Source organism: Lissotriton helveticus, chromosome 4_1, assembly GCF_964261635.1.
Source record: "Lissotriton helveticus chromosome 4_1, aLisHel1.1, whole genome shotgun sequence".
NCBI classification, from domain to species: Eukaryota; Metazoa; Chordata; class Amphibia; order Caudata; family Salamandridae; genus Lissotriton; species Lissotriton helveticus.
In genome coordinates, this window is record NC_136063.1 from 1,310,354,499 (window position 1) to 1,310,369,556 (window position 15,058).

Below are 15,058 nucleotides of genomic sequence, written 5' to 3' on the forward strand. Positions count from 1 at the left end.
ATCACCTCTGCGTTGCAAATCACATTACACCAGTCTCATGTATTGCATTTTCTTGTAATTACATGTATATAGCGCTTACTACCCCTGACGAGGCGTCAAAATGCTTTTGTAGGTCAAGGATGAGTTAAGCACACAGCTGCAGAACTTTAAAAGTGAGTGAGCCTGTAGGCCTCATTTCAGTGGCACAGGTGAAATAAAAAGGACCTGTTCACTCCTACTGATCACTACATGGTATGATGCCACCACCGTGCTCGTGCTGCTTAGCTCCTGGTGAAGGCAGTAGCTTGCCACCACTATGAGGGTAGCGCTTTGAGTGCCCTTCTTAGTCGAACATGACTGCAGTCCGTGAGACAGGCCTATATCATGGTGCACACGTGTGATTCGTGTTTGCCTATGACAACAAAAGTCTGCTTTTGGGATTTAGACATCAGTATAGTTGGGTACTCAGGGCAGGGGTGCACGTCTGTTCCTATGCAGAGAAATGTTCTGTCCCAAAACTCACAGATTTGTAAAGCAGGCATATTTTACACAACTGTAAACTGTTGACTGTCTCTTGAAGGGTTGAGGATTCAAACTCCAGACCTTAGTGTTTGAAAGATAAATCTATTTGTAACCCATGCCCCATGTTAGATGGATGACACCCTACTTGTCTCTGGGGTGTATCCCAACAGCTAAAAAGTCTTGCTTAAAAATGAGAGCCATTTAAATGCAAAGACACAGTGGGGTATTGCTAAATATGAAATTCAGACTGTGTTCCACCCCGGGTGCCATGTTTTCAGTGGAACTGTACCACAGCAGAGTTGTCTCCACATGAATTGGGAAGCTGGGTTGCTGTCATTGATGTCAAAAAGAGTGACATTTTAAATGATTGACAAAATAGGAAGGATAGAGCTTTATATTATATACCAGACAAATAAGGAGCTATAAATGGATTTAGAGGAGGATAACTAATAATTATTTCCTGGATGACATAGAAAAAACATGAGATCTAGTTTTTTTTATCCTTGCTCTTTGTGTGACTCAACCATTTCCTTCACCCCACAGATAAAGAGAACTACAAGAGTCTATCTGCCTTTATAGTAATTTACGCATACATATATTGTGCCAATCGCTAAGTAATTTTCAGTCTTGCTCTAGGATGATATGGTCATGATCTGGAAATTACTTGAGTTAAATACCACATTAATGGGGGTAAGATTACCTAATAATTTGACAAGTAAGGTCCTATGGTTAAAATCTTTGAGCGTACCTTCAAACAAACTGTCCTTGAATATCTGCGTTTTAGTGATGTCAATAGATATTGGCAGCTCTTCAAATTTAGGATTTTCAATAACACAAATGACTCGAACAAACAGTAAAATGTAGAAAAGTCTAACTGGCTTCACATCATTATACTGATGGTTTTGCATATTAGTTAGAATGTCAGGATCAAATTCATCTAACCAGTTCTCTATATTTTACCCAAATCCACCTGTAATTTTAAATAATCATCTATTTTGTTTTCATGAATTTATCTTTTTAGAATGCAATTGGGCTGGTGCGAGAAATCTTCAGTGGCCTGGAGGACCTCGGAGAAATGCTGCTTGTTCATCGGCCAGGATCTATGGTAACATTACCGTTTTTTGAGAAAGCGAGGAAGAAGTTGGCAGAGGAAGACTATCCCTACATGGTACAACATTTAATTTTTCCCTGTATTCTGTGAGCTGAATGATTTTTAAAACAGTTAAGCTCCCAAAGTTTGCAAAATCAGTTATAATCAAATATTGACAATCAATACAATCCTTCTTTTGAGTTCTCATCCTTAACTATTTATAACAGCATACCCATTTCCTTACCTGCAGGCACCACTTTTGCTCTTTTGAAAAAGTAAAAGTAGGACTCCTCAGTTAAAACATGGTTTTATTAAGATTTATTTATGTAAGACTTCATCAATGATTGTGTTTGACAGTTGACCGCGTTAGTTCATAAAGCACTCAGAAAGCAGCTATGTAGATTTTCTGAATTCAGGTAAAAACATTATTAGATTCTCGCAATACCTATATATTTTGCACCCTTATTCCTATATTATTCTTGCTGTTCTTTTGCAATAACTTTCAAACCATACTGTCAGGTAAAACTGAAAATGTTCACATTTTGCCATCTGAACAATTCCCTGTATGCAAGATGCTCTTCTCAAAAAAGATTTGATTAAACCTCAATTTACAGCCCTTTACATAAGTATCTGATTACCAAAGAGCTGTTATATCAATCGTTCACTTCAACTATGATTAATTATTTCATGTAGTGCCCACCCACAAAGCGCTTCTTTAGAAAGTCAGATCTCTACTCTAGAAGATTTCCTCCTATGTTTGGAGTACATTTCTTAATTTCTTGGATTAAGAAACTCTAGCTTTCTAAAAGTATTCTTAACTTTTCCTATGGAGAAACCTGTTCCAAAATACCAAAGTGAAATTTGGAGGTATCCTCTGACTTATTCCCATCCTGGAAACACACTTATCTCTTCTGTCTTGTACCATTACCTATTAGTGAGGTCTTTGCCTCTATTCATCAGATGTTGCCACACAAAATCCCTTTGCTTGTACTATAGTCTTCCTTCTATGTTAATTACTCTTCCCAATTTACACATTCCCTGGCTGAAACTCATATAATGATTCCTACCCAGTTCGCTTCCTGCTCATTTGTCTGCATCATGTCAGATGGCTTTCCAGGTCTTTCAATGAAGACCAGGACATTCCCCAACAGAGTGTATAGATGGAGTTTTTTCCTTCAGGCATGAGAGAGGAGGAGACTGGGAGGTGATGATATAAGCTGCTGTGACACGCGCATTACAAAAAGAGTCAGGCAGATTCTCTTCTCCTAGATGAATGGAAGAAGACCTGTAGAAGTCAAACATTGCTTATTGTTTTATGCTAAAAAAGAAAGTGAGTATTCTACCTCAAGTTAGGGTAATGTTGGCTTGCCTGTTACATTGGAGAACCCAGAATTGGTGGTCCTATATAATAAATATGAGCAATCCTCTTCCTCGTCTGCTCTTTCATCAATCCATGAAATAAGTTATTCAGAGAGAATTGTGAAAAGGTAAATTCATGTCTATGTTTTATCCAGTTATGGATGACCGTGTGCCTGTCTGCTAAATAAGAATAATAATGTTTGAATAATAATTACATTTTTTTAATAAAAATAATAATGTTTGAATTATAATGGGTTGTACACACAATACTTCTACTCCAAGATTCTGTCTTCTTTCTTAAGTGGCAAAGAAGTGCTACAATCCCATTTGAAAGCATGAAGTGCTTGGAATTCACAGTAAATCTCTTAGGGCGGGATTACAAGTTTGGCAGGGCGGCAGTGGGACCGCCTGCCCACCTCACTGCCAAACCCACGTTTGAAGTGGCCATCATAGTATGACTTTTTTAGTCACTGGCGGACGGTTCCTTTGGCGTTCTCACAGCAGTGCCTATGAAAGTTTAATACTGCATGGACTGTTAAGTCCATGAAGTGCTTGAACTGGTGGTGCATGCACACAGGGGGGCACATGTGGTGCCCCCCTGTGTGCATCCACATGGAGTGAGGCACAAGGGGGCCCTGTGGTGCCGCCTTTCTTTCCTCACTGCCACTGTTTTCATGGAGGAAAGAACTCCATGAAATCAGTGGCAGTGAGGAAAGTCGTAATATGCGTAGCGGAATAGCGGTGGTCCTGCCAAGCATATTACTGCCTCAAGACCGCCGCGCCACCGACAGGTAACGGCAGTTACGTGGTGGAGTCAGCGGTTCCTGGGTGGCACGACCGCCAAGGTCATAATGTGGTGGTCCGAGGTCTTCACCATTAACATCTAAAAATGGTCTTGAGTGATGATTTAAGAGTCCTTGCCAGGATTGTTTTATCTCAGAGGGAGTCAATGAGAATAGTTGATCATACTTTATGCAGGATACTGTTCTTGAGTCATTTTAGTTGGTATTTCGGAGGCCACAGGACCCCAGATATTCCAGGATGAGTGCATATCTTAGAAAAGTGGAAGAGAATTACAGTGGTGTCTTTACTACAGAATGAGTGAAATGGCTGTGATACTTCTGACCATAATTGAGATGTTTATAAAGAATTCTAAGACTTTTTCACATGCTTGTATTGTGGTACGGGAAGTGTGTTCCAGGCACGTCCGCACATTCGTTGGGGTAATAGTCAAGGCACTGGTCAGGTCTTTCTATGAAATGGCAAATACTGTTGTTCAGATCATTTGCCATAAAATAGTTAGCCAGAATCACAGCACACTGCTGCATTCTTCTGTGAACAGATACACTTTGCACTGAGTTATATAATCCGCACCAGAGACACCAAACTGAAAAGTGCAGGCAGGCCTCACACAGGATTGTTGCAGTAATATCTGGATCACCACATCTCCTGTCAGACTGGGTGCCTATGATGGGTAGAATGACAGCAGGGTGGAATTCATTAGAATGATCAGAGTATTTTTAAATCAGCTTTTATAGGATTGGTTTCCATACTCTGACACTCCAGTGGGATCTTCCTATATGAGAGATTTGTGCTTCTTTCCTCTAAACCCAGTTTACAAGGGGTTGCTGTTGAAAACTGGGACTAGGAACACTTGTGTAGCACACATGCCCAAAGTTGGACCTGCTGGCACGGATGACCAGAGTAGAAAACGTACAAAACACGAGACACCAGTGTCCTGAAGTTGGTAACCCTGACATTCCACAGGGATCACATTCCAGGAATTTGCGACTAGCACAGAAAATTTTCTCCCTGCTTTAGAAGCCTATTTAAAAGGTGCTGCAGTTCCAACAGATCCCTTTGCCAATGACTGGTGTGTGCCTTAACCATTTCCCAAATGACAACACAAATTAGCCTCCAGACCATAGGATAGGAAGTATCCCTAGTTCTTATTGGTCTGCCTATTCTACTATTCTTAATGCTTTTTATTATAGGAAGCATCATAAACAGCTATTGTTTCCCCTTTATGAATGACGCAGTGTTCAGCTCTCCTGGAATCTTTTGTGGATTCGATAATCCTTTTAAAGTTCCTACTACTGAGGTGTGGAAAATGCCATTGTTCTGGGACGATTTAGGCCAATTGGGAGACATTTCTGTTCTTTGATATTACTTGTGGTGCCTTGGAATATGAGCAAATTGTTGATGCAGCTTAGCTGAATGACTTAGTCTTAGTACATATGCAGAATGAAGTATCCATTAGTGGGGGGCAATGCTAATTACATCACCCAAAGAAGGTGAAAATCAGGCAATTCCTCTCTTAACGAAAGTAACCAAGGTTTCCTGACTTTTTCTGCTAGCGGCAAGGATTTCCTGTTGAAACCAGAAGTCCTATTTAAAAGCGAACAGCATCCTGTGTCAGGGAATTATTCGGTGCTCACATAAAGCAGGTAAATGATTCTGAGCAGGGGGAGCTCATGGTGGGAGAAATATAATTTATACACTACCGTCCAACCGTTCAGTTTATAGCAGTCAGCAAACATGGCTGCCTTGTGGTGGCTGTTCTGTCCACATAAAGCCAAACTGTGGGCTTCATTTTCAAGCCCATTGCTCCGCCAGTGCATCACTTTTTGTGATGCACTGGCAGTGCAATGGACTCGCCCATATTTAGAAGGCCACATAAAGTCACCCAGCGTGACTTTTTATAGTCTTGTAAATATGGACCCCTTTCACACATTACTCTGCGTGGAAGGGGCGGTCCATAGGTGTTGCTGTGGGTGTTTTCACGCAACATCCATGAAATGTGACGCATTTCCAGACATACTATGTTTTGTAAAGCTAGGAATGTGTCAGAATCCTACACCTCCCCAGGAGAGGCATTAGAGTGGGACAATGAGGGGAAATACTTTTTGTCTCATCGCTTTATCCTCTTTCTATATGTGCTGCATTCTGCAGCACGCATAGAAAGAGGAAAATGCTATCAATTATGTTTTTGTGCAGGAAGGAGTCCCTTCCTGCACAAAAACAATCATCCCCGCAACGCAGGCACCCTTGCAACATGATACAAGGGTTTCTGCATTGGCACACAGCTGCTGTTTGTGCACCGGCGCAGGACAGAATGACAGGAATGTGCCATATCTTTTTTTTACAGCCCATTCCTGACCTTCTATTTTGATACACAGCAGCGCATCAGTAAGGTTTGCTGTGCTGCCGGGCATTAAAATATAGTAAATGAGGCCCTGTGTGAGGTAACAAGTACCAGCGTAACCCTCTCCCTCTACCCCCAACAACCGAGACTCATTATGTACCCTCTGAGGTAGATTAAACGGAGACCACTTCCTAACCCGGCTAATGGGCACAACCTTTGTGGAATTGCAATTAGTAACGTTCATAAAAAATAACTCTTAGTCTAAAAGGGATCATGTGGTGGAAGTATTTATAACGTCTTAAAGTTTTGTTTTCTGTCACATCTCTCACTCCTTTTGTAAAGAAATCCAGTACTATGTCCCACAACGTCAGAAAATAGTTCTTTATTTTTTGGTGCAAGTTGTGGTAAAGGTGTTGTGGTTCACACAAAACCAGAATATATTGACTGTCACTCTTTACATTCTCAATTTGTATATGACTATTTCTTTCCTTTCTCATTCCTTACTTACTCCTCTCTCGTTTTAATCTCCTTCTTTCTTAATTTATGCTTAACTCAATGTATTTTTCAATGATGAATGAATGAAAAGGCATTTGTAAAGCACACACATACTCCAAGGAGTGTTCTGGCGCTAATTTGTAAGTTTGCATGCTGAGCTTTTACTGAACGTCCCTTCCATCATGTTGAAAGAGCCAGGTCTTTAATTTTCTCTTGAAGACGGATAGCTTAGAGATGGACCGAAGCTCCAAGGGCCATGCCAACGAGCCAAGGTAGGAAAAGGATCTGCCTCCAGTTCTGTTCCGGCGTATTTTGGGAACTTTGGCTAAGAAGCCATACGTTGACTGTAGGTTCTTGGGAGGGCCAGATGCACAAGTCCTCTTCCTCAAGTCCACTGCTACATTCTCATGAAGGGCTTTTTGAGCTAGGATCATTGTGTTAAAGAGAATCCTTTTTTTTAATAGGGATCCGGTGGAGCAATTTTAGATGTGGGGTCATGTGAGTTCTAGGAGCAAGGGTAAGAATTAGTCTGACTGCCGCATTCTGCACCACTTGGAATCTCCTAAAAAGGTATATCGGTAGACCCATGTAAGTGCCTTTCCATAGTCCATGACATAAATCTTCATCTAATATTTTAAAAATGTCATTTTACTCATGTTTCAGTTGTATTATTAATCAGGTTCTAATCAGGTTCTTGGTCAGCATATGCATATGCTGTGAGGTTCCCCATTAAAATCTTTTGAGGAACCACCCCCTGCGTGTGCTGCTTTCTATACAAACTGATCGTTTGTGGATGTTTGGAGCTGTGATATATATATATATATATATATATTCACTGAAAAAACCATAGGTTATAGACCATATATAGTTAGGAATTAGCATTTAGAAAACCTTATTTTACTCACACAAAACCATTGAAATTCCATATATAGTTAGTTGCACTAACTATATATCGCGCACCCGCAATCCACTGCTGATGATGTCACATATTACATCATTCATGACATGGTCAGTGACATCACTGATGACATCACTGATGACATCACTGATGACATCTCAAATGACATCACTGATGACAACATCCAGTGATTATGTGTTTCTGTAAAGTTTAAATATGTTTTACATATTGAAGAATGAGTGGATGTATAAGTGTCTGAATGAAGGTTTTAGTAGGTGCGTGATTGACTGTATGAGTGAGTGATTAAATGCGTCTTACTAAATGCACGGGTTAGTGACTAAACTGTCTGAAAGTGTGCATCAGCATGTCTGTTGTTGTGCAAGCTGCTGCATGTGTTGATCAGTAGCTATATAAGTAGCTATATGGGTTATTGATTGGTTGCACAAGTATTTGTATGGGAGACTGAGTGTGTGTATGGCTGGCTGGGAGGTGTGTGACTCTGTGCAGATCAATGTGTACTTGTATCAGTGATTCTATAAGAGAGTAAGTATGTGTTAGTATATGTTTGAAAATGTAAGGTACTCTATGTTTAACTGTGTAGATTAGAAAATGGAACTGTGATTGATTCTTTACAGGACTGACTAGGTGTGTGAGTAACTCCATGGATGAGTGGCAGAGTGTGAGTGTCTGTATAGGTGTATGAGTGCATATGATAGTGTTGTAAAGATGAGTGATTGTATGTATGAATGATTGTATGGGTGAATGAGTGAATGTGTGTGTAGACGTAGGAATCAGTGAGTGCGTATGTAGTAACTAGTATTGGTGTGTCAATGGTTTCAAAAATTATACTCTGTATTTAACACTGGGTGTAACAGAGGTTATATTAAAGTGTGAGGAGATGCATTGTATTGTCACATTAATGATATCATCATTGATGTGACCATTGATGTCAAATGAGATATCATCAGTGATGTCATTTGAGATGTCATCAGTGATGTCATCAGTGATGTCACTGACCATGTCATGAATGATGTAATATGTGACATCATCAGCAGTGGATTGCGGGTGCGCGATATATAGTTAGTGCAACTAACTATATATGGAATTTCAATGGTTTTGTGTGAGTAAAATAAGGTTTTCTAAATGCTAATTCCTAACTATATATGGTCTATAACCTATGGTTTTTTCAGTGAATTTTCAAGGTTTTGTAAATGCTAATTCCTAACTATATATGGTCTATAACCTATGGTTTTTTCTGTGAATTTCATTGGTTTTTTAACAGCTAATATCTGTAGCTGTAAAATGTATTCTTCTTTAAATCCAAAAATATATTTTATATGTTTATGAATAATTTTTTTTTTTAATATTTTTTTTTCTACGTTCCCGCTTCGCGAATCGGGAAGCTTCCCGTTAGCTGACCTTGATGCCGCGAAATAGACCGCGAGCCGGTAAACGTTTCTTTACCGCAAGTGCCGCGTTAGAAAACAACATCGTGACGCCTCCCGTCCGCATGACGTTCCACGTTGTCGCGTGATACGTCATATGACGTGCTACGTTAGCGAACTGGTACGCGAAGCGAGTCGCAAAGCGCAGGTTTCTGGAAGCAAACCGTGAGGCCCTGCAAAGCGCTTAACGTAAACACAGCAAGTCATGTGACTTGGTAATAACACTTTTCATTGGTTCATTTCACTTTTGGTTTCCTAATGATGTAAGACTAGGTCATATAATCTAAAATGAACACTTTTGATTGGTTGAGAACTCTTGTTTTTCCCAAATGATGAAAATCCCTCCTTCTTTCCTCACTCTGACTTTCATCATTGTGAGAGAAAGACCCTTTGTGATCACTGAGCAATGGCTTCTTTAGTAGCTTCAGCTGGTGCTTCCCCACCACCTCCACCACATCCAAGGAAGAGTGGACCACCTGCTCAAGTTATAATTCAACAAGAAGAGGAAGAAGAGGAACAGGACGACGAGCACGAAGAGAGGCAGTTTTTGCCTGAGCAGCCCAAGACGTCTCACCGGAAAGAAAACTTCATTTGGCAATTTTTTTAAATTCCCAAAGGTCAGAAAAAAGTAAATGCAAGATACGTAACTTGCCTTATATGTCAAGATAGACTGTCCAGAGGAACCGAGAAAAAATACAGTTTCGGAAACTACACAATGCATCGCCATATGACTAGGTGGCATCCTAACAACTACAGTGCTGCACAGTTTCGGAACGACCTAGATAATCTCCCTATTATGGCCAGAAGATCTGTTGTACCGGAAGTAACAGGACCAGAGGGCAGGGAGATGGTGCCAAATATACAAAGGAAATTTGGTGAAGTAAAACACACCTGCGTATTTTGCGATGGATTCATTTCCTACGGAGAAAAAAGCATCACTCTGATCAACAGAGCTATTGACTATCATATGCAAGTTTGTACGAAACGCCCAAAATAATAAATACTTCTTTTTTTGTTTTGTTGCTCCTGTTGAGCCCTTTACAATGAATCGTTTTCATTGCCCCCTCCAAGAAAAACCCCAAAAAATATAAAACCTCAGAAAAATTCAAAAAAAGTAAAAAAATGTTCCGAAAAATAATAAAAAAAATATAAAACAACAAAAACAATAAAAAAAAAAGTTCTTTTCAGAACTACCTCCCCGTTATTAAAAAATTGGTACAATATTTGGAACTGTGCCAACCTCTATTTTTCTTAGTTCGCTTCCCAGTTCGCTCGCCGGTACGCGAACTAGAAGCGAACCAAAAACAGTAAGTATAAGGGAAGGAAACAGACACTTATGTTAAAAGAAAGACAGCTATAGGGGAGTAAACTAGAGATACTATTACCCGTAATCCACTGCTGATGATGTCACATATTACATCATTCATGACATGCTCAGTGACATCATCAGCAGAGGATTGCGGGTTTTTTGGCAACGTGCCTTATCCACGGTTTAATAACGCTGCCTTTTGCTTTATATAAGTTTTCAAATTGTATGAAATATATACCAATAGGTCGTTATGAACCTTTAGGTAGTGCTTTTCTTCATGAGGTCTGGTCGCTTCCATACACATACAGATGTTTCAAAGATGATCAAGAAGTTTATCTGAATGGAGAGGAATGCACTGAGACGCCAGATCATTCACTAATGTGTAGGCACATACAGTTACACGGTTCATGCAACAAACACCGACCAAATATGGCTTGCGTGTTGCAAGGCACGCCAGTTCCTGCTATCATCCCCACATTCAAGTTGTTGGAAAATGGTAGTTATTTGATGCTCAATAATGAAGATTGTTCTGAGTTAATTGAAAAGGGTCTGCACCTCTGTACGGGTGTTCGCTATGTGAAGCACGAAAGTTTCACGGGCCGAACTCAAGGCCACCTCTCTCTGAGACAAAAGAGCTCTTATTCTTGCCATGCCGTTGAAATCTGTCCCAAGGTTGGTATTTGTGGCCAGATTGAAAACTCCCTATGTTCATGTGTGGGAGGAAATAGAACATTTCTGCAGCAAATAACCCGTTCACTTACTGTTACGATAAAAGGAATACTTTTAATTCAGATTTGCCTTTCAATTTCAGCAAGATGGTTCCGACTATCTTTAACGCATCCTCCACAAAGACCCTGGCGCACTTTTTTAAAGTTGTTACCAGTGGTCTCGTGACTTCATTTGAGAAAATCTTTGGAGTCATCCCTGCTTCCTTTCATTCTATTTTCTCCACTCTGGTTCGTGGATTGGCATTTTTACTTGCATTACCAGCGGACGCTCTTGTGCTTTTTTACATTTTTAAATATGGATGTCCCTCCTATGCAACCTCCCACCCTGCAGCTGCTGACACTGTTCCGCAATCGCATGCTAGAATATTATGGCACAATGCCGTTGGCGATATTAAGCACGGCATATGGATTATCTTTTCGATTCTCCTACTTCACCTGTGTCCAGCCTGTATTTCACTGCCTGACCTGTGATTTCGATTGGGCCATTGATTTGTGTCTCTGCGGACCGGTTTCTCCTGACGTCGACTTTAATCAGCTGATGACTCCTATCATTACTCACGAGTTGGTTTGTCCTGGCGAAAGGATTATGGCTGTGGCATTGATGCATGGACTACTTGGTCCCTGGAATTTACTGGCGGCAGCACAGTCTTTCTTGGAACAGAGCTTTCTTGAAAACCCACCGAGCTGTCCTCTGATGGTGATAGAGGATCCGGTGCTGGGAGAGCACGTATGTTCTTTTCCGCTTTTAAATTGGATGGCTGAACTGTTTTCGGATGAAGACGGTGACTTCCTATTGGAGGCTGTTGCAGCTTATTTTGCATACACAGTTATGTCATAGACCTTTTTCATGTTTGATATGCTGAGTACTAGCATTTCATTGACAATTCATTGACTTATTTGTCAAGTTTTTATTATTTACCTTGCCTATTGGCTTAAGACTCGATAAAGTACTTGGCTGTTTTATTTTTCTTTAGCATTAAATTTTCCTAGTTTTTAATGCTTTACCTTGCGGACCGTCCACATATAAACTTGCAATCTACTCTCATGAGATGGCACTTCTATTATCTTATTCAGTTCGTTTCCGGATCATGGGGAGGTGTCATCTAGGTCCTGGATATCTTTACACCGTGTTAAGTTAGCATGGGCTCATTACCGGTTTAAACGCCATTTTTCCTTTTTTGCAACTTCTGCACACGACACTTAGTTGTTGCTTTAGCTTTCCACCTAGTAGTTCATCGTGGTTTACATGAGAATAATATGTTATTGCTCTACTATCTGCTTTGCTTGTTAAACTATATCTGTACAGCGAGTGCTAAAGTTTCAAGAACAACACGATACAGAATTGTTATGAGGTCTGATCTCCACGACTTCATACTCATAACATAAGTGCAACTTCTGCCAATTCTGGGCATGAGGCGGGTTTTATATTGCTTTGCCGAACACACATACACAACAGTTGATGCGGTTCACATGAAGAGAGAGCTGGTGTATGCTGATGTGATTCCTTCAAATCTAAGACACTAAAGTATGGGCACGCCCTAAACCAACACAAAGAGACCTTCTTAGCAAATAATATAATATGTGTATTAGGGAGGGTGAGATATAAGCAGGCGCGGGCCGTGGAGGGAGTTACGGTGAGGCAGGGAGGCGGGGAGGGGGAGAAGCAGGGTGGAGCCCTCTCTACCTTGCCCCTCCCCCTCCCCGCCTCCCTGCCCCACCGTAACTCCCTCCACGGCCCGCGGCTGCTTATAAGTGTTGCTAACTCTTATTCATTTACAGCATGTTAACATACTGTCACCATTCGCTTTTTATGTACTAGTAACTATGCTGGTAATTTTGCTACTGATAATATGTGTACTTGTATTCTCCACCCTGCTTCTCCCCCTCCCCGCCTCCCTGCCTCACCGTAACTCCCTCCACGGCCCGCGGCTGCTTATAAGTGTTGCTAACTCTTATTCATTTACAGCATGTTAACATACTGTCACCATTCGCTTTTTATGTACTACTGACTATGCTGGTAATTTTGCTACTGATAATATGTGTACTTGTATAACTAAGATACTACGCCTCAGAAGACGGCATTAGTAAATAAACATTTCAAATACACATGTGTTCTTCTTAACTCCATGTTCTGGTTTCTAAGAAATATATAACGACCGACTGTTCATGAGTTCCACGTATCCTGAGGTACTATAAGTTCATATTCTGGATTGTCTAAACATTGAGAGTTTGTTATATCCAATGTGACACTGTACCTAGCTTGCTAAGGAGTTTTTGATTACTAACGTGAGTTTTGGGACACCCTAATTCGCCGAGGTTCCAATCCTCTGTCCACAGTTCTGTGTGAGAACAGAAACCCTGCGACAGGGGCACCCCCGACCCTTGCTGGAGCTTCATCACACTTGCGATACAACTCCAGCAATGCGCCACCTTTACGGCACAGATACATCACGCATCTGTGCTGTTTTTGCCCCATGATGCGCCGCATTGTAAATGCAGCACACCATAGGTGACGGAACAGTGGCACAGAATGACTAACACATCCCTGGTGATGCGCCAGTCATCATAAATGTATCCCTATGCTTCTTATCTTGTTAGAGATGAACCGCCATATGTATCATCAAAGTTTTTTGCATTTCCTAAATAGCGAACTTTAAGGAATAAATAGCGATTCTTTACCATTCCTAATTTGCGATTAGCTATTTGCTAATTACAAATTACACATTCATTTCCTTCATTTCCATAGGGCGGTTGGACTCACTTTTAGCTCGAACGGCTGAATGGATTTGCACGAAACTTGGCAAAATTGTAGGGACTGGTAGCCCGATGTGCCTTTGCTATGTCTCAAGATATATGCTCCAGTGGTTTTTACGAAAATTAACTTTGAAAAATATATATTGGGCTACATTGGCCTATATATATGTTGGAGCCCAAATGTAGCCCAATGTAGCCCAATGAAGCCCAATGTAGCCCAATGTAGCCCAAAGATGGCCGCCAGACACACAAAAAAACAAATGTAGCCCAAATATCAGCCAGATGTAGCCCAACTATAGCCCAGTGACAGAATGACCAATCCGCTTCGCAAACCTCCGTTACGCGAGGCGGAGCGCTGTTACAGATATATATCTTTTTTTGAACGTTAATTTCTCAAAATCCACTGGAGCACATATATTGAGACCTAGCAAAGGCACATCGGGCTACCAGTCCCTACAATTTTGCCAAGTTTCGTGCAAATCCATTCAGCCGTTCGATTATTATTATTATTTTTTTTTTTTGCCCCGCGGGGCCCTTTTAAAACCTCCACATCAAACCTAGGGGGTCAGCGAGGATCTACTATTCCCCCTTATGGTCATTTGCCCCTTCGCTTTGGCCTCCTCTTGTCTCTCGATCCTACCGAGAGACAAGATGGCGGCCGCTACGGACTGTTTGGAATGTTGACAGACGCCAGAGAACCAATCAGCTTCGCTTCACAAAGCTCCGTTGCGCGAAAAGTACACGTCCTGGGCCGCTGCCCGGTCCGCTGTTACAGATATATATCTTTTTTTAAACGTTAATTTCTCAAAATCCACTGGAGCACATATATTGAGACCTACAAAAGGCACATCGGGCTACCAGTCCCTACAATTTTGCCAAGTTTCGTGCAAATCCATTCAGCCGTTCGGGCTAAAAGTGAGGCCAACCGCCCTATGGAAAACTCAATGTTAAAAACACGTTTTGGGACCCCCCTTTTTTCTCGGCCCCCACTGGACGAACCCCCCCCAAATTTTCAAGGGCTGCTCAGAAACAAAATGTGCCATTTTCCTGAAAATTTCAGCCAATTCCGTCCACAAACGCCAAAGTTATTAGACATAGAATTTTCAAAAAACCCATAGAGAAAAAATCCTAACTATATATACCTACTGGCGACCGCCAGTAGGTAATATATATATATATTATAAACACCGGAATCCCCCAGTCCTCGGGATACACCTTAATCGAGAGCACTCAGAGCCAGTATCTCGTGGTTTAGCCAAGTTATTTATTCAAATTCATTCTCTGCAAAAAATATAAGCTTACATACGCGTTTCGGCGTTACCGCCTTCGTCAGT

General features: G+C 41.1%; 1 protein-coding gene across 1 annotated transcript in view; it reads left to right on the forward strand.

The window, feature by feature from the left end:
- Nucleotides 1-15,058, forward strand: part of LOC144827504 (uncharacterized) — a 144,957-nt gene that overhangs the window by 10,218 nt on the left and 119,681 nt on the right. Inside the window, exon 2 of the mRNA XM_078685789.1 lies at nt 1,523-1,669. Within this exon, the coding sequence (XP_078541915.1) occupies nt 1,523-1,669 (147 nt within the window). The remainder of the gene's footprint in view (nt 1-1,522; nt 1,670-15,058) is intronic.